Source organism: Candoia aspera, chromosome 7 (assembly GCF_035149785.1).
Source record: "Candoia aspera isolate rCanAsp1 chromosome 7, rCanAsp1.hap2, whole genome shotgun sequence".
Classification (NCBI taxonomy): Eukaryota; Metazoa; Chordata; class Lepidosauria; order Squamata; family Boidae; genus Candoia; species Candoia aspera.
The window spans coordinates 7,007,961-7,032,037 of NC_086159.1; the positions used below are offsets into that span (position 1 = coordinate 7,007,961).

The 24,077-nt window shown below is 41.9% G+C and overlaps 1 protein-coding gene across 2 annotated transcripts in view; it reads right to left on the reverse strand.

Annotated features, from left to right (window-relative positions):
* CHCHD3 (coiled-coil-helix-coiled-coil-helix domain containing 3) overlaps positions 1-24,077 on the reverse strand; it is a 282,436-nt gene that overhangs the window by 103,434 nt on the left and 154,925 nt on the right. For both annotated transcript variants that reach the window (XR_010068335.1, XM_063308933.1), the window contains exon 6: positions 900-970. Coding sequence is in view for 1 of the 2 variants with exons in the window: in XM_063308933.1 (XP_063165003.1) it covers positions 900-970 (71 nt within the window). In the remaining variant the exon portion in view is untranslated. The remainder of the gene's footprint in view (positions 1-899; positions 971-24,077) is intronic.

Sequence of the window (24,077 nt, forward strand, 5' to 3'; positions counted from 1 at the left end):
TTGGTAATTAGGAATAATAATGGACAATAGAAATAATGACAATTATGTTGTAAACTTAGAATAGGGTTTCTCAGCCAGGGTTCCGTGGCACCCTCGGGTTCTGTGAGAGGTCCCTAGGGGTTCCCTGGGAAATCATGACTTATTTAAAAAGCTATTTCAAATTCGGGCAACTTCACATGAAAGAGGTAGGTTTCATTCTTTATTTTTTAGGTTAAGAATACTGTTCGTGCATATATGCAGGCCTATCCATGAAATGAATATAATGATTTTGTAACTTCTGGCCTATATTTGAGCCTGAATGTGCAGGGGTTCCTCGAGAGCTGGAAAATATTTCAAGGGTTCCTCCAGGGTCAAAAGGTTGAGAAAGGCTGACTTAGAGTAAGAGTTTAATGAAAATGTATACTTATATCTGTTGCAAAGAAAGTTGGGAGTCATTTTTTTCCTGTATTTTCTTTTTTTCCTTTCTTTTTCTGTACTTATGACTTTACTCTCTTTCTATTCTGTTCTTCTATCTTACTTCCTACCTTAACCATTATTTTCTGTGGGGAACCTTTTGGGGAACCAGGTGGGATGTCCTAAAAATAATAAATTGGGGGGAAAAAACCCTGAAAGCATAAAACTCTCTCAATCTGACCCCCAGAGATCTCACAAGAAACACCACGATGACACAATATTTTCTGTCCTTACGTAAAATCTCATGAAATCTGGAAAACTGTATGCTTTTTGCAGCTTTTTAAAGGAATAAAAGTTTTTAAAAGTTAAGAAAAACAACATTTGCAACATACATTACACTTTCATGGCACCGACTGATAGGCTAAGGGGGACAACGGCTTCCCCCGGCGCTTACAAGAACCAGAGCAAAACAGAATCGATAACGAAGTTAAAAAAGAAGGTCTTACTTGAATCGGGATTCTACCGCATCAACAGCTTTTTGGTATTGCTCGGTGGTGACTTTGTAGAACTGTGAGCTCTGCGGAGAGAGGGAGGGAGGGGAAAAAAAGAGGGAGGGGATTAAGTGTAAATGCCTAAATAAGCAAAGGAGAAATGATAACAGCATTTTTAGGGTGGAAGTTCATCTCTCTTGGAATCCCCAAAGAGATCTTTGTGGATATCAATACTTGCAGTTTCAAGCACAGCTACAAGCAGGACCATATAAAATATCCAAGATGCTTTCTAATTAGTGAACACATCTTGACCAGATAACATACAATCCACGGTCTTTCCATCCAGCTACCCATTTTGCCCCTTCAACTTGGGTTTTCTCTCAGTACCTTTTTCTCTTGGGGCCTTCCTCCTTCTGCCTGGTTTCGTCTACGCCCTGGCCTTTCCATCATCAGCCACGGGGCTCCCTGTGGTCCTACCACTTGTGACACTCAGGGACCTGGTCTTCAGCTTCAGCTGAGTTCTCCAGCTGAACCTTCAGGACATCACAATGCCTCAGGCCTTGGCAACCAGACAAACAGAGCAGCTCAGGCAAACTTCAGTAATGCTCACAGCACTCAAGTGACTTCTGTGTAAGTCGGTCAAGACACTATTTTGGGTAAAAGCAGCATAGTTGTACAATTTGTTTAACGGGTATAGGAAGGCCTCAACTAGGCCTGAACATTGGCATACAAAGGAAACAGAAATAAGAATGAAAAAGTACAGGGGATTACTTTGTGAAGTGTCTCTAGGGAAATGTTGGGAAGAATTCTGACTGAAAGGATGCAAGAGTTGACAATGAACAACGTTTAGGAAGCGCAGTGTGGATTTATGTACACAAGGGAAGCACAGACCAGATTTTTGCTGTTCAACAGGTTGCTGAGGAATGTATGAATGTAAGATAGTTTACTGCCTGTTTGCTGATTTAGAGAAAGCATATCATGAAATGGACACAAATTACGGACTATTCTTTGCAAATATGGAGTTGCAGGTTGCTTGCCAAGTGTGGTACACGAGAGAAAGCAAGCATGCATGGGAATGAATGTCGTGCTTAGCAAGTGCTCCTGCATTGAGCAGGGAGAAAGGTGGGGATGTGCAATGTCCTCCTTGGTTAATGTATTTATGGAAAAATGTTCAAGGAATTCTTGCAGTGACTTTAGAGGTATGTTGCTTTATCGGTTGGGGACGTAAATTGTACAGTTTTGTATTCAGACAATGCTGTTTTGTTGGTGGATGATTTGCAGTGGATATTAGACAGATTGGATGATTTAAGCAGCATGGATCTGATCTGAAAACTAATGTATCAAAGACCAAAGTATTAGCATTTGCCAGGTAAAATGGAGTGAACAATTGCAGGCTAAATAACTGACAAAAAAAAAACTAGAGCAAGCTGATATAACCACTCTTGGAAGAATGTTAAAGAAAATTAAAAATAGGAAAATGGATGGAAAAAATAAGACGTGCAAAAGCTGGTAGAAAGACAGGGCGTAGTAAACAGTTTGTTGCAAGGAATGAATGTTTGTCAAAAGAACTAGAAATGACTGTGTACAAGTGTGTGCTTCTGCTTCGTTATGAAAACGACAGTTGGTAAGTCAGGAGAAAGATAAAAGCAGTTGAATGCAGTGGGAATGGGCTACTTAAGAGAAGCGTGTCCTAGAAGAGTTTCACCAAGAATTAATGGGTGCTGAATGAACATGGTCTGAATAGAAAAGTGAGGTGTTTAACGAGAACGGATCTGGATTGAACCACAGAATATATGAAGGACTAGTAAATGGGTCAATGGAAGGGGAAATCTAAGGAAGTCATGGCTGAATGGAGCGATGAGATCTTTAGAAAGAGACAGGTGAGACATTTAAAGAACAAACGGCAATGAATGTCTCAACCGGTGTATGAACGGGATGGAAGCAAGAAGGGTTTACAAGATAGGAAGATACGGGACGTGAATGGCGTAAAGTAGTTTTTGTTCTGTTTAATTTTCTTTTCAGCTTTTTAATTCTTTGGCTTACTGTTCCTTTTTCCTCCTCTGAGGGTAATGCTGCTTACCCTAAGGGAAGAGTGTGATGGATATGTGTATGTATAGGAATGTAGCTACATATGAAAAGGTGTCTATTGAGCATAGTCAACCAAAGTCTTCCTGAGCCCTTTCACCCTCACCCTGAAACACCATCTTCCTCAAGAGAGAGGTATAAGCACTTCATATAGGTAACACATTTTGACAGGTAGCCTTTTTGCTTTCACTTTTGATATTACCTTCCCCAATTGATCTCAAGAGAGGATTGGGTCATCAGGTAGAATCTTCCTGCTATGTATCATATCAAATTCACTATTAACTTGATGGCCAAGAGGCTAGAAGACAGGGGGGAAAAAAGGCCCCTGCCTTTAGGTCAGCATTTCTCGACCTTGGCAGCTTTAAGATGTGTGGACTTCAACTCCCAGAATTCCCCAGCCAGCCATGGTCGAGAAATGCTGCTTCAGGTGTTCTAAGAAGTGCTCAACTGCATTTCACTGACATCTCAAAGATGAAATGCCATCTGGAAAAGTAACAGGACAAATATTTAATCATTTAAGCCTGTGCTTTTATGCTGTCCAAGACCACTCCGATACTCGCTAGGGATCTGCAAAAATCATTGGAAAAAACATTACGCCGAGAAGAATAAAATTGTGTTTCAGGCCTCATGTCTTTTACACAAATTATAATAAATTGTGGAACTGATGCTACAGTCAAAAGGGCTCATGAAGATTAAACAGAACATGGCAGTCTCTGAGCTCCAGACTGGCTCCTGCAATCTGGGCCTTATAAATTCATTTGTGAAGCGAAGTTCCACGTGCATGTGTTGTGGGGTAGTTTATTTTTTAATAAATCACTGTTGACCAGTCAGAAAATGAGAACAAAATCTTCAAGTTGCTGCTCCCCTCTCTGCACTTAGCAATCGTGCGCATGCAAGGACAGTCACATCCAGGGTTCCTCAGATACAAATAAAATCAATTGGGATGTGATTAGACAAGCAGAGGGACCACAAGGCGCATATGGACAGGTCACCGTTTGAGATGATGAATCGCCCTCCTATCAACCCACCGTCCCCTTCGATGCTAACATTTGCTATCATCTGATACGGAGAGTGATTTATCTTTCTTCAGCCTGATCAATAAAGATGAACACAACAGTTGTAAAGATCGATTGCCATTTTTTATCATTTTAAAGCATGAAGGCACATTTTGGAGACAAAGGCAATCTTCTTTGCATACCGGCTTGGTTTGTTTTCCTTTTTTTTCAGATCTGCCATTTGAATGATCAGCTCCTACACGTTGAGCAGTTTTAATCTGACTTCAGAGAATAAAGGAGTCATTTATCAATTTAGGTCCCGCTTGGCCCAAGTTTCAACTGGCATGGTTTTCACTTGGAAGTGTACTTGGGTGTGCATGTACACCCTCTCTCTCAATGGGCAAAGTCCCTCCCCCCCACTTAACCACCACACTGTTCTTTAAAGAGAAAATCCAGAACTATATAAACATTGGATATAAATATCCATATTTACTTTAATAGTCCATTAAAAATTACATGAATGTCTGGTCTTCTAATGTACTGGCAGGGGGGAAAATGGCTTCTTTCCTCTCAGCTAGTTAATTGAATCTGTCCCTTAATAAGATAATAAATTATGACATATGGTAGTTTCAGGTCAAGGAATCTGCTTGGAGAATGATAGTGATACCCTATCCTACATCAGCAGAGTGGAAAAAATATAGCTTTCTCGGTTTCTCAACAGTAACTGGAGGTTGAGTTCCAAATACAGAGCAGAATTGCAAAGAATTCTAAGTATTTACATTCTGTTTTTGTTGGCACAGTGCACACACAAAATCCCACATGCACTGAGCTGAAAGCTAGTTTTGAAATCTCTGCAATTTAGCCATGGCTTGTGGGCAACAACCTTGAAATTGGAGACTATCTATCTAACGGCTACCTACCAACCACTAGTTGACCATCCAAGTCTTCTGATGGTTTACAGTGAAAAATAAACATAAAATAAGTTGTTTAAAACAGTCAAAATGACAAGTAAAACTAATAAAAACAAAAAATTAAAATTGAATTGCCATACAGGTAATCCTCACTTAATAACCATTTGTTTAGTGATGGTTCAGACTTAAAGATGGTGCTGAAAAAAAACTTACAACCAGTGCTCACACTTATGACCACTGTAGCATCCCCAAGGTCACATGATCATGATTTGGGCACTTGGCAACTGGTTCACATTTATGACTGTGGCAGCATGGTGTGGTAACGTGATCATCATTTTTTACCTTCCCGGCTGGCTTCTGGCAAGCAAAATCAATGGGGAACTGTGTGATTCACTTAACAACTACATAGTTTGCTTAATGCCCATGGTGATTCACTTAACAACCTCCCCAAAAAGGTTGTAAAATCAGATCAGATTTGCTTAATGACCACTTTGCTTAGCAACCAAAATTGTGATCTTTACTGTGGTCATTAAGTGAGGACTACCCATATAAAAGCCTGTTCAAAAATATATTTTAGCCATGGCTGTGGGTAGGATGGGGCTGACCACCTTAAAAATGGAGATTATCTAATAAAAAAAATTAAAATTAACAATGAATTGCCAAAGAAAAGCCAGTTCAACAGTCAAAATGACAAATAAAACTAAAAGTAAAGCCAGTGAGATCTTGAGGTGGCTCTCTTGTGCCTTGTGGTTTCTTCCATTTTTAAATAATGACTGTTTTAATATACATTTATTGTTTTATTAATTTTTGTACACTACCCAGAGTCACTTTTTGTGGGATGGGTGGCCATAGAAACTTGATATATGCATAAAAGTAAATAAATGATAAAAACACAAAATTCAAACTAACTATGAATTGCCATATAAATGCCTGTTCAAAAAGATATATCTTAAGGGCTTTTTAACAAGCTAACAAAGATTTTAGCCCCTTAAACCTACAGAGAGGGCTGTTCCAAAAAGCTGGGGGTGGTAACAGGAAAGCCTCAACCCAAAATTGCTCCCTGAGGAGTCCAGGGCAGCTGCAGAGCAACCTTCTCAGTTGATCTTGGAACGAGCCGTTGCCTCCATTAGAGGGGATGTGGGTTGTGTAGGCTTTGAAAGGTAATACAGTTAGGAGAAGCTAAAGGAAAAAGTACCTAAGATCCACATTGCTGTTTTTATCTATGCAGCTTGTCAGCTGTCCCACCCCAGATCTCCATGGGTCCTCTTCTTTGCTGAGGACAGTTTGTCTGAAACAGCACCTCACAATGGTCTCTCTCTCATAAATACAAAACCAAGCCAATGTTACAGCATGTTTATCTTACACTGCTTGAGGATTCAACAAAAACAAATTGAACAAGGGGAAAAAAGAGAGTAGCACAAAATAACTACAAACACCCTAAAAATTGGAATATTAAATGTGTATTCCTTCTGCAGAGCTTGGGGATACACCCCTCAACATCAGCCAGATACAGGGAGTCCTCACTTAATGACCATTCATTTCGTGACAGTTCAGACTTAAGATGGTGCTGAAAAAAACAACTTACAACCGGTGCTCACACTTATGACTGTTGCGGCATCCCTGCAGTCATGTGATCATGATTTCGGTGCTGGCAACCGGTTTGCATTTATGACTGTAGCAGCATCCCATGGTCACATGATGGCCATTTTTGACTTTCCCAGCTGGCTTCTGGCGAGCAAAATCAATGGTGAGCCATGTGGTTCACTTAATGACCATGTGGTTCACTTAATGACTGCGGTGATTCATTTAATGGTTGCCGCAAAAAGGTTGTAAAATCAGGTTGGATTCGCTTAATGACTGCTTTGCTTAGCAACTGAAGTTCTGGTCTCAGCTGTGGTCATTAAGTGAGGACTACCTGTATCCTGCAATTTTTCTCTTTTTGAGAAGATTTGAGACTCTAGTGGGTCTTAAATCTACAAAACTCTCATCAAATCTCTAATGCAACCTTCCAGCCAGAATCTATCTGAACGATAACAGGCTACAGTAGAATATCATTCAAAACCCTAGGCTACCCTCAAATTTGCTCTCTGGAATGAGGAAACCATAAGCTATCATTAGCGTGCCTTCCAAGCTAACCACTGTTAGCCTTGCCCTAACCCGCTCCTCCCTTTCCCGTGCCTCAGTTTTAAAAAGTTCAATTTACTTTTTCTCTTCTTTGTCTCATGCACACCCTGTTCCAATACACTAGTCCTGATTTATAATCAAGTGCTTTCTCAGGGGTGCCATGATTTAAATGGCAGTAGACATCTCTTTTTCCAAGCATGGTTAAAAACTTGTAATGTAATAAAACACACCACTGACTTCTGGCTTGGAACGAACCAAGGAGCTTCATTTTTCAGCAGCTCTTACACCCCAAAGATAACTAACGAATCAATCTTACAGTGGACATGCTTGAATCCTTCCATGTAAAAGATAAATGCCCCAAAGTGCATTAGATATATGGTGAGTTACATCACTCGTGTATGAAAACTCGGAAAAGGGGTGCGTGTATAGAAATGCGCTTTCTTAAAACATATCTGGAAACAATAAAAGTTCGAAATGATTGGGATTTGCAAAATGTTAGAATCTCTCCTGTCAGGCTGGAGAAGTTCAAACATTTAAAACATTTTGACCTTGAGGTATTTGCACCCCTCTACAAAAGATCACATGTCATCTATATCTGATAAAATATCTTCACCACCGAAGAATATTTAAGAATCCCTCACCGTAGTTTGCAAAGGTTAGCAGCTTTTTTCTGCCTCTAAGAACATAAGAAGAGCTGTGTTGCAGCAAACCAAGTGCCCATACCGTATTGGTCCAACTAGTGACCATGGGAAGACTGCAAGCAAGACAAAAACCCAACATCAGATTTGCTGAAACCAAGTCTACTCCTGAGAAATATTGTATCTCTGTTACGCCATGGAAATTTCAGTTTGGATATGTGGGATATACATTTCATGAAAATTATATTCTCCCTCCATTTAGGCTGGACTTTAACTCCCTCCCTCCATGAAGACTCCTAGAGATGGAAAAGAAAACCAAATGTCCCAAGTATAACCCGTAGTGGGAAATGAAAACTCCCATTCAGTTAGAAGGACGCTGCAAACTCTACAGTTTCATCATCAGGCAACCAAAGTGAAGTGATAAGCAAAGATAAAGTCTTCCTCAAGTCAGACCTGTCCCATTATGCCAGAGTTTCTCAACCTTAGCAACTTTAAGATGTGTGGACTTCAACTACCAGAATTCCCATGCTGGCTGGGGAATTCTGGGAGTTGAAGTCCACACATCTTAAAGTTGCTAAGGTTAAGAAACCCTGCATTATGCTAGAAGGCTTACATGCTGTTTTCTTGGCCATCAGATGCCTTCTTCCCATGATGTTTGACATGCTACCACTTCCTGTTCCACTGAAGGAAAATATTTACACATCATCACAAAAGACTAATGCAAACATGGCTACTTAAAAGCCGCATATCTATGAAGGCACACGGACATGGGTGTGTCACACTGCCAATGTGCAAAGTGATGATCATGAAAAGTCCTTTGGCATACCCAGAAGCTCTTGATCGTTGTTCTTGGCCATAAAATTACCACTTTTGAAGATCCATGTAATCCCCAATGATAACTTCCCTTTATCATTAGAAGGTTTCATGATTTTTGCTTATTCAGTTTGGAATACATCCCCCATTTTCATTAGGATTGTGTACCTTCTTCTGCCAGTACTGAACCTACACGATACTATATACGCAATTTTCTCCAGAATGGCAATATGCATACAGAAGAGTGTTGAAAGTAAAAGAGCTCTTAGCCCTGCTTCGAGACAGAGGATCGTCTCTTGGAAGATCAAAATCCTGGAAGTCAATATATTTCAGACCCTAGGGAATAGAACAGCTGTATTTCTTAATAGGACAAGAAAACAAGCAAGCTGGGCCAAGCATTAATGTGCTCAAAGGGATTACAGCTCTGCCTAAGAAGGCCTTTCATCCAACAATTCAGAATTAAATGGCCCCACCTTCAAGATTATACATTCTACTGTATCAAGCAAATCCAACAAGTAAATAAAAATGGGGCGGGGGGACAGGGAACCTTCATGTCTTTTCCATTATTTTGATAAGCATGCTTAACCCCCTAAGGGGCCAACACATTTAAAGTTTTGTATCTAAGCCTATTTTAAGTACGACTAAAGGATCATTCTAAGTCTAAGGGTATGCCTGTTATCCCTCTCAAAAGATATGCACGCTTCATTTCACAATTAGAAAATTCACTGCCTAGCTAATATTTAGAGGTGCTAAAGAAAATGAAAATGTTTCATCAAAGGATATACCTATTTCACAAGCCTTGTAGCAATTCACTCAACCATCTAATTTGCATGTAATTGAAACACATTCTGTTAATACCAATGTTCTCAATCTTCAGCACATGGTTAGACAAACAATGATATTTAAACATCCTTTGATGACAGGATGTCTAATCAAAGCCAACTATGTTTACAACTTTTTCCTCCTTGGCATCCTGTACTGGCAATATTGCATACTACAAAATCCAGCCTCATGAAGTTACTAATGTTTGCAATTCTTTAGCATAGCAAAGGCCCCTTGTCATCTTCCATTGCTTTGAGAAGGCTCTGGAGACCTAATTGGCAAGCGAGAACTTTTCACTGTTCCCTCTTGAATAATGCCAGCACTCCAGTCTGTGAGCACATTAGCAGAAATGGCACATCTATAACAATGCCAGGCAGCTACTAAATTCTCTCCCACAGGACGCCAGCTGATTCGGTACATTCAAAGCGGCTGAAAAAAATGGGGGGTATTTAATTTGCCACTGTGATGAAGTCAACACGAGGGGTGAATTTTTCCATTAATGAACACCGTTTCAAAGTGGAGTAGGGTCCAATGCCCCATCCTCCAAGACTTTCTTCCATAACTTCTAAAATCAACAGAATGCATCGTCCTATGGAAGTTGCCTCTCCAGCATACAGGCAAAAAGCAAAAACTACGGACTGAATTGCCCCCATAGAAGAAAGGTCACAATATAATGGACATCTCTGGCCAGGCATCTGAATTCAGAATGCTTGACCAAGTTGTTGTGTATCATTTCTCTATTGCGTAACTTTAACAAGGTGCCTCTCACTGAACCAAACTCCATGGGAAACGGGTGATAATGGGAATGTAATTATAACACTAACTTCTATGTGGATGAGCTTTTTAGGAACCCTGTTTAATTTAAACATCCATCCATCCATCCATCCATCCATCTTTATTTGCCATGGTAGGTCAAATTAAAGACCACCAGATATCTGAGAAGCTCTTTGACAGTTTGCAGATTCTATGATATCTACCTCTTTATCTTAGCCAAAAGATGATGAGACCCAGTTTGATCTAGTGCAAGGCTTCTCAACCAGGTTTCTGTAGGACCCTAGGGTTCCGCAAGAGGTCACTAGGGGTTCCCTGGGAGATCACAATTTATTTTTAAAAATTACTTCAGATTTGAGCAACTTCATATTAAAGATGTAAATTTCATTCTTCATTTTTAGTTTAAGAACACTGTTTACACACACACACACACACACACACACACACACACACACACAGAGGACTACCCATGAAATGAATATAATAATTTTGTAACTTCTGGCCTCTATCTAAGCCTGAATATGCAGGGCTTCCCCAAGGCCTGAAAAATATTTCAAGGGTTCTTCCAGGGTCAAAAGGTTGAGAAAGGCTGGCCAAGTGGTTAAGGCTCCAGGCTAGAAACCAGGAGACTGAGTTCTAGTCCTGTCTTAGGCGTGAAAGCCAGCTGGGTGACTGTGAGCCAGTCACTCTCATGATGTCAGGCTCAAGCGACAAGCCGGTCAGTTAATTCCTTTCACAACCAACAGATCAAGGTTCAGTTGATCTGAAAAAGCAGACCCTGAGCCTGCGGGAAAAACACTAGGAAGAAAAAAATGGAATCTTAGCCAGATGATACAGATATAAGCACAGACATGTACACAGAGATTCCTTGCACTCCTTTGCATCTACAGGAAGGAAAACAGAGATTGAACAAGTTAAAACTTCATCATGTAAGCCGTTGGATGAGCCTGAGCAAAATGTACATTAGCAGAGGAAAATGGGAATGAAATCCATCTTATACAGTGCAGGATCATGAGCTAGGTATTTAAACTTATGTTCTCACACTCATTGAATCCTCTGTCATTCATGAGTTCTATGACCCAATCTCATGCAGAACGTGGTTTCTAAAACCTGTGTGGCTATCTGGACTTCTTTTGTTCACCAATACCCTGTTGGGAAAATAGGAGGAGGAAGGAGTATTAGGTCTGTTCGCCGCCTTGACTTATTTATAAAAATAATAAAGGCGGGATAAAAACAAAACAAAACAAAACAAAACATAAATAGCTTAAATTCAAAGTTATTTCATCCCTATCCCCAACATTCTGCAATAAAAATTAGTTTATTCAAGAATCCCTTCTGGAGAGCTCCCTGCATCTTCGGTCATGTCTCAGTTACTAGGTATTCTTAATCTTCCATTCTTTTATTTTTTTTTTCTTAATAAAAGAAAACAGATAATGTTTATGGCATTTTCCTACTGAGGATGATTTTCACACTCCCTCAGCTGTATTAAGCAGTTTCTCAGAATTCACAAATCAATCACCCTGCTCTCTTTTATACTGATTTCTCCCACCCAGTTCATCTCCCAGCGAAGCTGAGATTTCCATTTGTGCTGTTTTTCAGAACACTGAAAATGGTTCCTCAACACAGCCAGAAAGTTGCAGAGAGGGTAACTCTATACTCTGTGTGTAAAGTCCAGATGTGGGGTTTTTAGATCACAAAGCACTGCTGATTCAAAAGTAACTTTTGGCTCCTTGTCAATTTCAACTCCCCCTCCCCCCAAATCATTTTAATGATTTTTAATGAACCGAGAAATAAAACCATGAGAAAAGGATCACCATGCTCTCCACAGATCCCAAGCCCCATCTTGAATCCCAACACTAGATCTCCCTTGTAGGCTGGGGCACAGCAGACTCAGATTTGTAGAGTTGTAGGAGGTCATCAAGCACAACCCTCTGCACACTACAAGATTCAGTACAACATCTGACTATCTAGCCTCTGTTTGAAGACCTCCAGTGAAGGGGAAGAAGCTACTCCATGAGTAACCTATGCCACGGATTGACAGCTCTTCCTGTCAAGGTCTTCGTGTCTAATCTGTATCTACATCCTGGAAGTTTCATCCCATGAGATCTAGTCTTACCCTCTGGAGCAAGTGAGAATAAGTCCGAACCCTCTACCATGTGACGGCCCTTCAGATATTTGAAGACAGCTATCATGTCCCCTCTCAACCTTCTCTTCTGCAAGCTAAACATATCTAGGCCTTTTAACCATTCCTTGTAGGACCTGGTTTCCACTCCTTTCACCATCTTGGTAGCAATCTCTGGACTTGCTCCAGTTTATCAATGTCTTTTTTAAATTGGAGTGTGCAGAACTGAACACAATAGTCCAAGTGAAGCCTGATCAAGGCAAAGCAGATAGGGATAATTACTTTCCATGGTCTGGACTATGTGGATCTGAGATGGTATTGTGTTAGTCAACCACCTCGAGAGGATCTGGGACTGATATCCTTCTGGGCTGACTGCAAGGATTGGGAGTGGGGGGCATGGGGTTGCAGTGGTTCTTCTTCTTTCTCTGAAGCTGGTTTCACTGTTGTTGGTAAGGGGAGAGATTGACTGTAAAGCCCCTACTTTTTGGGGTTCCTCAGGGCTCAGTGCTCTTGCCTGTTTAATAACTACATGAAACCACTGAGTGAGGTCATCCATCAGTCTGTAGTCAGTATCATCATTATGCTGATAATACTTAGTTATGTATCACAACCCTGCTGATGCTGTCAAGGTCTCATCACAGTGACTAAAGTGTTGGGACCTGGATGGGAAGAAAAAGGCTTAAGTTCAACCTTAACAAGACTGAATGGCTGTGGTTTCTTGGAGCACCTGGATCGGGGGACTTCTCACCTTTGGTCCTGAATAGGGCTGCACTTCTCCATTCATAATTGGTGAGTAATCAGGGGGTGGGTCTTCCTAGGCTCTCAGCTCCTGCTCAAGGAACAAGTAGCAACTGTGACCAGGAAGACCTTTGCACAGATCCACCATTGCCAGGTTGCCCATTCCTGAACCAGGAGACCTTCCTTATGGTCCCCTTGTCTGTGGACTACTGCATTTGGCTTTATATGGAGCTGCCCACTGAAGACCACTCGGAAGCTCCAGTTGATTTAGAATGCTGTGGCACAAGCAGTTCTGGGCAGGACTCATTATGCCCATGTAATATGTAACACCCCTGCTCTAGGAAATGCACTGGTTATCAATAAAACAAGTTCAATTCAAGGTGCTGGTTATCACCTATAAAGGCTACAGGGCAGAAGGGCTAGTTATATGAGGGACCATTTGTCTCTCATGGTTTCTGCCCACCCTGTATGATGAGACAGAGTTGGTGAACTCTGGGTCCCATCAACTGAACAGGGTCAGGAAGCATGCCTCCTCTGTGGCAGCACCCACCCTCTGGAACAGCATCCCCAGAGGTTTCAACTGCCCCTAGCATGCCTGCCTTTGAATCAGCCTCAAGGGTCATCCGCCAGGCCTAGGCTCTTGATTGAGGAAGAGGGATTTCAATGTTCCTTCTGGATAACTATCAACTTTCTTGGTAACCCCACTCCCCCCCCCCATTTGTAACTGTCCATTCTGGAGTCCAGTGGCCCTAGAAATATGATTTATAAATAAATAAACACGCACATGCACATACTCCTCCTACCAAATGTGAATGTAATAGGTCATCACTACGTGGAAATGGAAACAGACAAAGCACCTGCCCCACATACAGAATTTTCTGGAGATAAAGGTCTCATACCAGAAGGTGAAATGGAGAACTACCACCCAAGGTAGCCAACGGGGCTTCAGAATCAAAAGAATTCATAGAAGGTGATTTCATTTATTAAACAAGTGAGATCTAACAGGCTCTTCAGCATGCTTTCCCAGCGGTGCTTTCTAAAAAGTCTATCCCAAAAATCACATGTGGCTTCCTCCCTCAAAAAGTCTTTCATGTTTTCTCTGCTGATTTTGTTGCAAATCAGTTTTAACTGCGAGTCATCCTATCATTTTAGGAGGTCCTTTTGAAGCTCTAGTGAAGTCAGGAGGGGCTAAAAAAAATAATGCTTCAGAAGCACAGCTCCTGGTAAGGGGCATCTTTGCCCTCCAAGCTACTGCAAGCAATACCCCTTGATCTGGACAGTTAAAACAGTCACAACGCATCACCACACAACAACAAACATGCACAAGGCTTTGCAAATTCCTTCTTCCGGTTTACCCAGTGTTGGGAATTGATCTGCTGCTCCACTATTTGAGTTGGGCCCCTGCTCCTGTCCACTATCTTGAGCTGGGCTTCTTCCCAAATGCTACCACACCAACCGCTTGGCCTGGGAAACACCAAGACCAGCAAAGCCACACCTTATATTTGCTGGGAATCACCCAAGGAATCCTGCACACCACTACTCCTGAAAGAGGAAGGAAACAGTTCCTTATTCTTTGCTTGTCACACCGAGGAAGGGCAACATTTTGCCTGAGCCTTGGACTCTCCAGAGCAGTGTTTCTCAACCGTGGCAACTTTAAGATAAGTGGAGTTCAACTCCCAGAATTCTCCAGCCAGCATGGCTGGCTGGGGAATTCTGGGAGTTGAAGTTCACTCATCTTAAAGTTGCCAAGGTTGAGAAACACTGCTCTGGATGGTAAAATGAATAGATGCAATGGAACTTCCAAATTGTTAAACCAAAAAAGATTTGCAGCACTGGACATGCCTCAGCAGATGAAGACAATTCATTTATTCACAAGGAAACAAGAACAGAGTTTCTTGCTTATCATTCTTTCTTAAAATAGCAGGGTACAAAGGTGATTTATATACATTTTTGGGACAGACCAATGTAATGGAGTCACAATCACGGAAGGAGAGAGCCGAGGAGAAAATAAAAGGAGTGACTGTGAGTAGATTTCTGAAGCAGAAGACACAGAGTGACTGAAGCTGGATGCCTCCTCCTTCAGCAGCAGTGGTGCTAATAGGTACAGCCCGCTTGAGGCACTGTTGCTGTCAGGAAAAAGGCAAACCAAATTCAGACAAAAGAAAAAAGTGAGGGGAAGTGAGGCTTTTTAGGAAAAAAGGAGAGCTTTCCTTAAAAAAAATCCTACAGAAAAGTATTTCCAAACATAATACCTTCCAAGTACCTACCATCATCTAGATCAGTGTTTCTCAATGTCAACCACGTTAAGATGGGTGACTTCAACTCCCAGAATTCCCCCAGCCTGCATAACTTAAGATAATGCAGCCTCAATATAGCAGCTACCTATTATCAACTGCATTTTCCTTTAAGTTTGGCATCAAATGTTCTTAACTAAAATTCACAGCCATAACTTGTGTGCATTTGAATTTAGTGAGGAATTTCTCTACATATGGGGCTGTTCACAGGAAGGGGAATTTGCAGAACTATTTCTGTCATCTGGGTACAAGTATAGTGGTTTGCAAGAGAAATTAATACATATGGAACTCTATAATAATTTGAACTGTAGAAAGCAACATATGAGATTATTATATTCAAAAGGGAGCAATCTGCACTCCCAAGAAGACTTGCATTCAAGAAAACCCCGGAGAAATAAAATTACCTAGGCTGAAAGAACCAATCTAGATAAACAGATTTACAATCCTGCCTGTTTGGGTGATTCAATTGTGGGAAGCTTGTCGATGTGTTTAAAATGCCATGGTTATGTCATTACATTGAATACACACCAAATACAACGGGTGGATCTAGAGATGGCAGAGAAAAATTGAAACTGAATACCTAAATACAAATAAAAGAACCAAGAAGACATTATTTACAGAATCTTTGCAAAGTAGACCTTTCCACAATAATGCAGAATTTCAAAGATCTCTGTTATGTGGTATCTGCCCATCTGAGATCTAAGTCAAAGAAAGCTTCTCAAACCAACCAAACCTCTTGAAACAGTGACTTATTGTCTATTCAAAGTGGGGCACCCAGAAGCTGAAGTGTCTTCTAGAAAAGTAGGGTGGAGGTGAAAATTAGAAGATAATCACACTCATTGAACCCCCCATTTAACTATACAAGAGGAATGGAGGCTAATGAAGAGCTTGATCTGATCTATAATTCTGTCACCATAAGCCACTTTTTTAAGGGAAAGGAACCCTGGAGAGTCTTGTGTACAGAGGCTGGCACAGACAATACATGGCGCTGCTCTAGCTGGGCTTGTTTTATTTCATTCGGTCACACCTCATTAACTTAGCCACCCAAAGTTGTGACAGATTGGGGGGTGGTTTATACATTTCGCAAACAAACGAGCAAACTGACTTCATGAGCCACTAGAAAGGACCTGAACTGAAAAGTAGTAAAAAGCTTATCAAATCAAAGAGCAAAGAAAATGCTCAGGGAAATGCAGTATTTTGCACCTTTACTTCAAAGCATTTCCCACTGCTTTTCAACATTGTACTTGAGATGCAGATTTCATCAAACAACTATGGGAAGAATTTAAAAAATGCAAGCTTCAACCCTTCTCTGATCTAGCATACTTTTTTTTCCAGGGAGGTGGGAGAAGGAAAAGTGAAAATTGGATACAAAATGTCATTGAATGAAAACAAAGATGCAACTCGTCTAGACTTAGGCTGGGATTTAGGTAACACAACTCTGTGAATTCCCTATCTTCTGGATAGAGTTTTTTTTAGAATGCTACCAATATGCTGATTCCGCTCATAATGCAACCAACATTTCAAGAACTAGTCCTGGAGCATTATTGTTTGTCTCCCTGGAGCTTGAACTGTAAAATCCTACAAACTTCTACCTCACTGTTTCTCAACCTTGGCAACTTTGAGATGTGTGGACTTCAACTCCCAGAATTCCCTAGCCTAGGGAAGAAACACTGTTGAGAAACACTGTTCTACCTTCACCTCCTCTCCTCCCAAAGCTTCTTTCATATCTCTATGATCCCGCTGGGTGAGATCCACCAGGAATAGCAAAAGATCAGTTATCAGTACGATGAAAACAATCTTCTGTATTGGCAGGAACAGGGCCAAAAGCCTGAAGTTGAATCCTAACAAGATGGTACTATTGGTTGGTGGTTCTGGGAAACTGGTAAGTAACTGGTTCAGAAATGTATTCTTCCTCCTGAAGAAGCACAGTGCCTGCGGATTCTTCTCAAACAGCCTCTTCAGCTTGAGTGGCCTACTTTCCATGTCTTCTGCAGCTGTGGACTGCTCAGATAGGGACCGTCTAAACTTTATGTATCTGCACTCTAATAATTTCCAAGTTAGATTATTGTACAAGGTTATACATGAGGTTGGCCATAAAAACTGGCTTATTTTGCCACTAAGCTCAATCTGAGGTGCTGGTACTCACCTACGTAGTTTGATGCCCAAGTAACTGAAAGTGTGTGTCAAACCAGCCATGCCTTAAGATGAGCAGATAAGGCCCTTCTTTCATTAATTCTGTAAGGGAAGTTCATTGTTCCTGTGGAAAAGAACCTTTTCTTATGTTGGCCTCATCTTCTACTGAAGGTATGCCTGGACCCAACCTTGTATTCTCTTCCACATGAGATGTCGTTTGCTCAAAGTTTAATAGAAAGAGGTGATAGATATCTACCTTGTACTTTAAGGTGCTGGTCTACCTTTATACCAATTGTTTTTGATTTTAGCTTTAAATTATTTTGATGCATTGTGTTTTTGAAATTTAAATATGCAGCACCTTAAGATCTTTTCACTGTGAAAACATGTTATATGAATGTATAAAATCAACAAGTTAATCGGGACATCTTCCAATACTTCCAGAAAATGACCACTTTAGGAAGAGAACTGCCAGAAGGAAGGTTGGGGTATTTTTCCTAATTTGTAGCCCACTAAAAAATCTACAACTGTCACCGAGTGTACCATGATGTATCCCAGCACAGTGGGAGAAAAGGTTAGGACCAAGTGCCTTGTTGGTTCCAAACATCTTTGAGTAACCAACAGATCACTTCACTAGAGTTTGCATGCCTCACTTTGTGTGAAGTAGCATTGTGGGAATATATGGTATACAATAACAAAGGGTTAAGCTCGGGTATTTAGCAGGAGGGGCAGAAATCAAGATTTCAGGCTCGGTGGGGTGGCATTATTCATTTCAAAAGGCATGATTATCTTCCTGTATTTCAAAGGAAAGGACTTTTCAAAGACCTGGCATGGAAATATGCATCTGAATAGAAGCATATTGAAAAGCACAAGCGTTCAGGTATAATAGTTCTCAGCCAGAACACTCGATATGCACCATGACTTGACTCCCTGGGGCACATTTTAACACAGCCAAGGAGAGCTTCAGCTGCATTATCCACCTCTGCCCGGACTACAAAAACAAATGCTCCATTGCATTTGTTCCTGCCTCCTGCTCCCCAATCCAGGTTGCAGCCCTCTTATAATTATAGAAAACTCCCCACAAATAATATTGCAGAAAGGTTATTTCTCCTATGTAGATAACCTTATCTGAAGTGGGCATTAAGAATCAAGAAACATGTAATTCAGAGGAAGAGGAATAAAGCAAGAAAAAGACCAAGTTAAACAGTGTCATCTACCCTAAATCTTTTCCCCAGATTTGGCTGTTGTACCAATTGAGAGCCTTTGGGACTAGGAAGTCCTGAAAACTGTTATTTATGCCTTCATCACCTCATGGCTCGACTACTGCAACGCAATCTCACACGGGCTGCCTTTGAAGACACAGTTGGTCAAAAATGCAGAAACCTGGCTGCTAACAGGGCGTAGCAGGTTTAGCAGAAACCACCATGCTTTGGTTACTGCACTGGCTTCCGATTTGCTTCCAAGTCTGATTCGCAGTGCTGGTCCCTATTTGCAGAGTCCTACATGGCCCACCTTCCAGATACTTGTAGAACTCTCTCTCCTAGCTGGTCTTGACCCATCAGTGAATACATCCTGGGAAGGGAAGCTGAGGGTCTTTATCCTATATGAAGTGAAGCAGCTGAGGGCCCAACAGTGATCCTTCTTGGTGGCTGCCATAAGGTTTGGAACACCTGGTCTCCAGAGATATATCCTGCCTCCAACTGCCCCCCCCCCATTTCTATTTTGATGGTGGATGAGTAATGAAGATGTCCATGGAGCTGTCAAAACTTGTGTCATCAGAGAGGGAAGTAGCTTGTGTAACAGCTACCTGTCTGAATTGTCATCCTAGGAGGTCCATTACTCTAATCTTGATTATACACTACCTACCTTATATGGTTCTTACAACTCCCATTACAGTAACAGACACCCAGCACAAGCCACAATACCACATCATGTCGTCATTCACAAATAACATGAATTATTTGTGTGATGCCATTACATCTGGGACACTGCTCCCTTCCACTGCCCCAAAGTCATGATTGAAGTTGGGTACGCTGAACATAGAAAATGTACTCTACTCATGTTGATTCTTATGCTAATTATTAGTAGAAATTAAGAGTGCTATGGTCTGCTTGCCTTCCTGCAGTTTGATGAACTTACCAATTGAAAAGGGTCTCTGTAGCTCAGGGCTGAACTGTGGAGTCCTTGGTGCTCTCTGAGCTTGGTGGTTTTCTTGCAAACATTTCATTGCCAGGCTAGGCAACATCTTCAGTGCTAGGATCTCCAGCTAGCGCTGAAGATGTTGCCTAGTTGGGCAATGAAATGTATGCAAGAAAACCACCAGGCTCAGAGAGCACCAAGGACTCCAGTTTGATGAACTTGTTGTCTACTGACAGAAGAGCTTCCAACAACAGAGCAAATGATTCTTTAAGAATCCCCTTCCCCTTCAAAATCTTCTCTGGAAACTCAGAGGACCATTCGGAGCAAGAGACGAACACGCGCACTGCAGGGAACGAAACAGGACTTCTCCCTTGCCACACATAGTCTGTATCCCTAGCTGAAGGTGACTATTGTGTTCACATTGTGGCATGAAGGTCATGGAACTGCAGGATTTCAGAGAGGTCACCAGGCTGTCCACCTTGGAGAAAATGGAACTCTAGTCCTTTGCTCCATGTGCCACCAAATCAGTTAGGGGTTACAAGGGAGGGGATAAGAAGGGCCTTTTCCAAGCAAAATAGTGTTTGCCACAGCCCAGCTGACATATGATCTGGGAACCAATGATTGAGTGCTCAGCCATGGTTTGGCAGAAACAAAACCCAGAACATTTTTGTTGCCCTGGGTTTTAGCAAAAACAAGCCCAGCAGGAATCCCAGAGTGATTTTACAGGGCAACTACAGCAGGGCTGGTCCACATTGCCTCTTACATCAGCCGCAGCTCTGAAGCCGCATTTCCACCATCACCTCCCTCCCTCCCCTAACCTTAACCTTGGTCTTTATCCCACTCTTATCGCCTCTGGAAATACTCGTCTAGAATAATATTTTCATCCATACCTAGTGCAAAAGGCATGTTTCAGCTCCCACAGGTCACTCAAACCCAACGGCTCTGCGTATGGGACAGCCTGCACGCGCACCGCTTTGCCTGTCTGCAGGGTCGGTTTCTGCTTTCCATCTCCGCAACTTTTCTGAGGACCAAGCTGCTGCTAGAAGACCCGGCTTCTCCGTTCTTCAACTTCGTTCTTTGCTCTGATTCCTTCCCACTCACCTTTCTAGAGACACCCTGCTGATTCTGCCCTTAGCTGTGCCACCTGTTACCATCCTTCAGAGCTCTTGCACTTTTCTCCTTCTTCAGAGTCAAAATTCAACCACATTTTGCTATCCATCACTTCTGCTGATGTTTATGATTTGGGGTGTGACTACATCCAATAGCCCAGGATTACAGAGCAGGAGAAAATCCCTTTCAATAATAATGGATATAGGTAGTTCTCGCTTAACCACCATAATTGGGACGAGGATTTAGGTCACTAAGTAATACGGTTGCTAAGTGAATCTGGACCCGATTTTATGACCATTTTTGCAGCAGTCATTAAGTGAACCATGCGGTCGATCAGTGAATCACAGGGTTCCCTATTGATTTTACTTATCAGAAGCCAGCTGGGGAGGTTGAAAATGGCTATCACATGACCAGGGGACATTGCAACCATTGCAAATGCACATTTGCCAAGCACCCGAATCTCAATCACATGATTGCAGGGGACACCGCGATGGTCATGTGAGGAACAGTCATAACTCAGGTATTTTTCCAGCACCGTCGTAATTCCAGATGGTTACTAAATGAATGGTCATTAAGTGAGAACTACCAATATTTAGGTTTAACTTTTTTTTTTTTTTTTTGGTCCTTCTGGATATCATAGTTGTTCATGCACTTTCCCTGCTAATTCCCCCAGAGGGAGTCTGGGGATTTCATTTGGAGCCACCCAACTTCTTGCATGGATGGCAAAAGGGCAAAGACGTAGTTAGACAGGTTTTCTCCAGTTCACAGCAAGCTGCTCACTGAATGAGAATGGAAACCTACAAAATGCATCAGCTGCCAAAGATTCACGGCCTTCTTTCCAGGCCTTCCCTCAGCAGTTCCCCACGGCTAGAGAAGAGACTCCAACTCAGCCAAAGACCAAGTTATTAAGGAATGGTTTGTCGTCTTAGATTGGATTGATCATTTGTTTCCCGAATCCCTTTTCCCATCATTTACTCATTATACGCCTCCTCCTGATGGGAGAGGACATTTATTAGCTTCTGCATTTATTGTGCTTGAAACGGAAACACTCTGGCGGCAGCATTTCCTGAGGGCTGACTCATTTATCTACTGGATAAGAGACTGAAGTTTTCTAAGGGGCAAAAAAATTAAAATATCACTCAGGCTGTCAGCAAAGAAAATGAGGGTCTATATGTGGGTAAGAAGAAGGGTCGAGCCTTTGGTTTACAAAACTACTGACTAAAGAGAATTGGGGAAAATGCAAAGAGAGAACGCTCCCTGCATAATATTCCCACACTGATAAGCTGAAGGACAGAGAAATTTTCCTGGTGGCGAAGTATGTTTGGAAAAATCCAGAAACAAGAGATAAGCAGCTTCTTGGCTGGACCCCGTCCACCTTTGCCACAAGGCGAGTGAGAAAGATGCAGGTGGCTGTGTGTGTCCAATACCTGAAATAGAAATCCTCTCCTCTGAACCCTCTTGGCCTCAAAATTCCTTAGCCCAATCTTTCCCATGTTTCATACTGCACATCTACTCTTCTTCTTCCAAACAACTCCTACATGGATCGTTTTTCTTAAGCCAAATATGCCTTCAGTTGCCTGCATGGCAAGAAACTGAATTCTGATAGTTCCTGTTCAACAGAAAAGCCCTGAAGATGATGTCACAAATGAGTGGAGTGAGTGAAGCAGGTCCTTCCCTGGACTGGTTATCACGTATTACGAAACAAATCAGTGCATCCAATGAGGCCATTGGACCAAACCACCCTTCAACCTGGCACCTTCTAGCGTAGTAAATGTCCATTATCCATAGCCAGAGCTGCCATTTGTCTGAGAGGGAAAGGAGCTACAGCTCCAGCATGCTTGGAGGGCATCATACTGGCCAATGCTGAATCGTATAAACTGCTTTCCTGCCCTCCCTACATCATGGGAACTTCTGAAATAACTTAACTGCTTGCTCAGCTTTTGAGAACTGTCTCATTTAGCCTGGCCAACTCAACTGCATAGTTGGCCTGCCTCAGTCCGGGGAATTATGTGCAGAGAAACACAGGAAAATAGGCTGAGACAGCTTGCTCTCTGTAAATACCAATTCCTCCCATTTAAACAGGGCTTGTCCAATGCAAGGGGACTGTGCCCTTAATGTAGCTGCAAACTGCAAGCTTACTCAACTGGATTGCTTTCCAGTCAAAGGAAGGGAAACGAAGTGAGGGTGGAAGGAAGCAAAAAGGAGGCAGCAATAAGAAACACTGATGTGCAGCCCAGAGAGAGCTGGCATGCTTAGCTTTGGCTGGAAGCATTAATTCCCATCCGGGGTGGTGGTGGTGGTAAAAATGGTCTGATCCCCAGGATCTTTTTGACAATCAAGGGCAGCCCTTGCTCTTTGCAAACCCCACCCTAACTGTGCTGCCAATGAAATGTGGGGCACATCGGCTCTTGCCCTAAGAAGCAAGAGGTGGGGAGGTGGACAGAAGCAAAAACAAAAGCAGAACGGGAAAGCCAGTAAGGAGCTGTCCATGGTAACATTCTTCTTCTTAATCCATCCCGTGCCTCCATTTACTGCAAGCTCCCTTAGTAACGTTCACCTCTGCTTTCCTCTTTCCTTGCCATCTGCAAAACTACATACCTGAAAGAATAAAAAAAGGATATTTGAACAATTTTTCAGAAGGCAGTTCTGGCTCTATCCTTATATCCTCTAAGCGGCTGGCCTCCCAAGAGGCCAGGAGTACATCTCCCAAAGGTCTCAGCCAGCATGGGCGTGCACATAGACACTTTTTCATGGGTATCCTATTTTCCTGACTATCTAGCATCAACACCACAGCAAGATAAAGTCCAGGCCTTGCTCTGTGAACAAAGTGACCCTACTATCAGATTTTCCATATACACATACTTTCATAAAGAATGGATGAGATTGTTTTCAATTAGTTTTTAAATACAGTGTCTACTTTTTTAAAAAAAAAATCAAGCATGTAAAAACATCAACAGTAATTAAGACATATGACTGAAAACATGTTTTCTGTCAAGCCTGTAATGAAGCATCCCACCCAGAATGTTACCCTGGAATGTTCGAAGGTGGTTGCTTTGCAATGAAACTAAATCCAAAACAGCTCCAGCACTCCATATCCCATCAGAAGAAATCCCCCAAGGTTTCAGCTGTTCAAATTTACTAAATTTGGGTTCCTTGTCCATTGGTTTTTTACTCGGATCCCACAAGAGCTATGTTGACTGCTACCAGCCAGCCAATTTACAAACACCATTTTAAAAATGGTGCATGGGATGATTTTTTTTAAAAAATGAAAATACATCTAAACAAAAAGCCCTGCTTTTGTATACTAAGGTATTGGACTCAACACGTAAGATGAGTAAGTATTTCGATTATTCAGTTAGCATTCGGCTATTACCTCACAGCTGGAATATTCTATTCATTGCTATGCCAAGTTTCCAAACACTGCATTGAGATGTTTGTGCTAGTCCCCTTCCTCCCAAAAATGGGGTGGGGGGGGAATAGGGAAGCATGCTTCTTGAATTA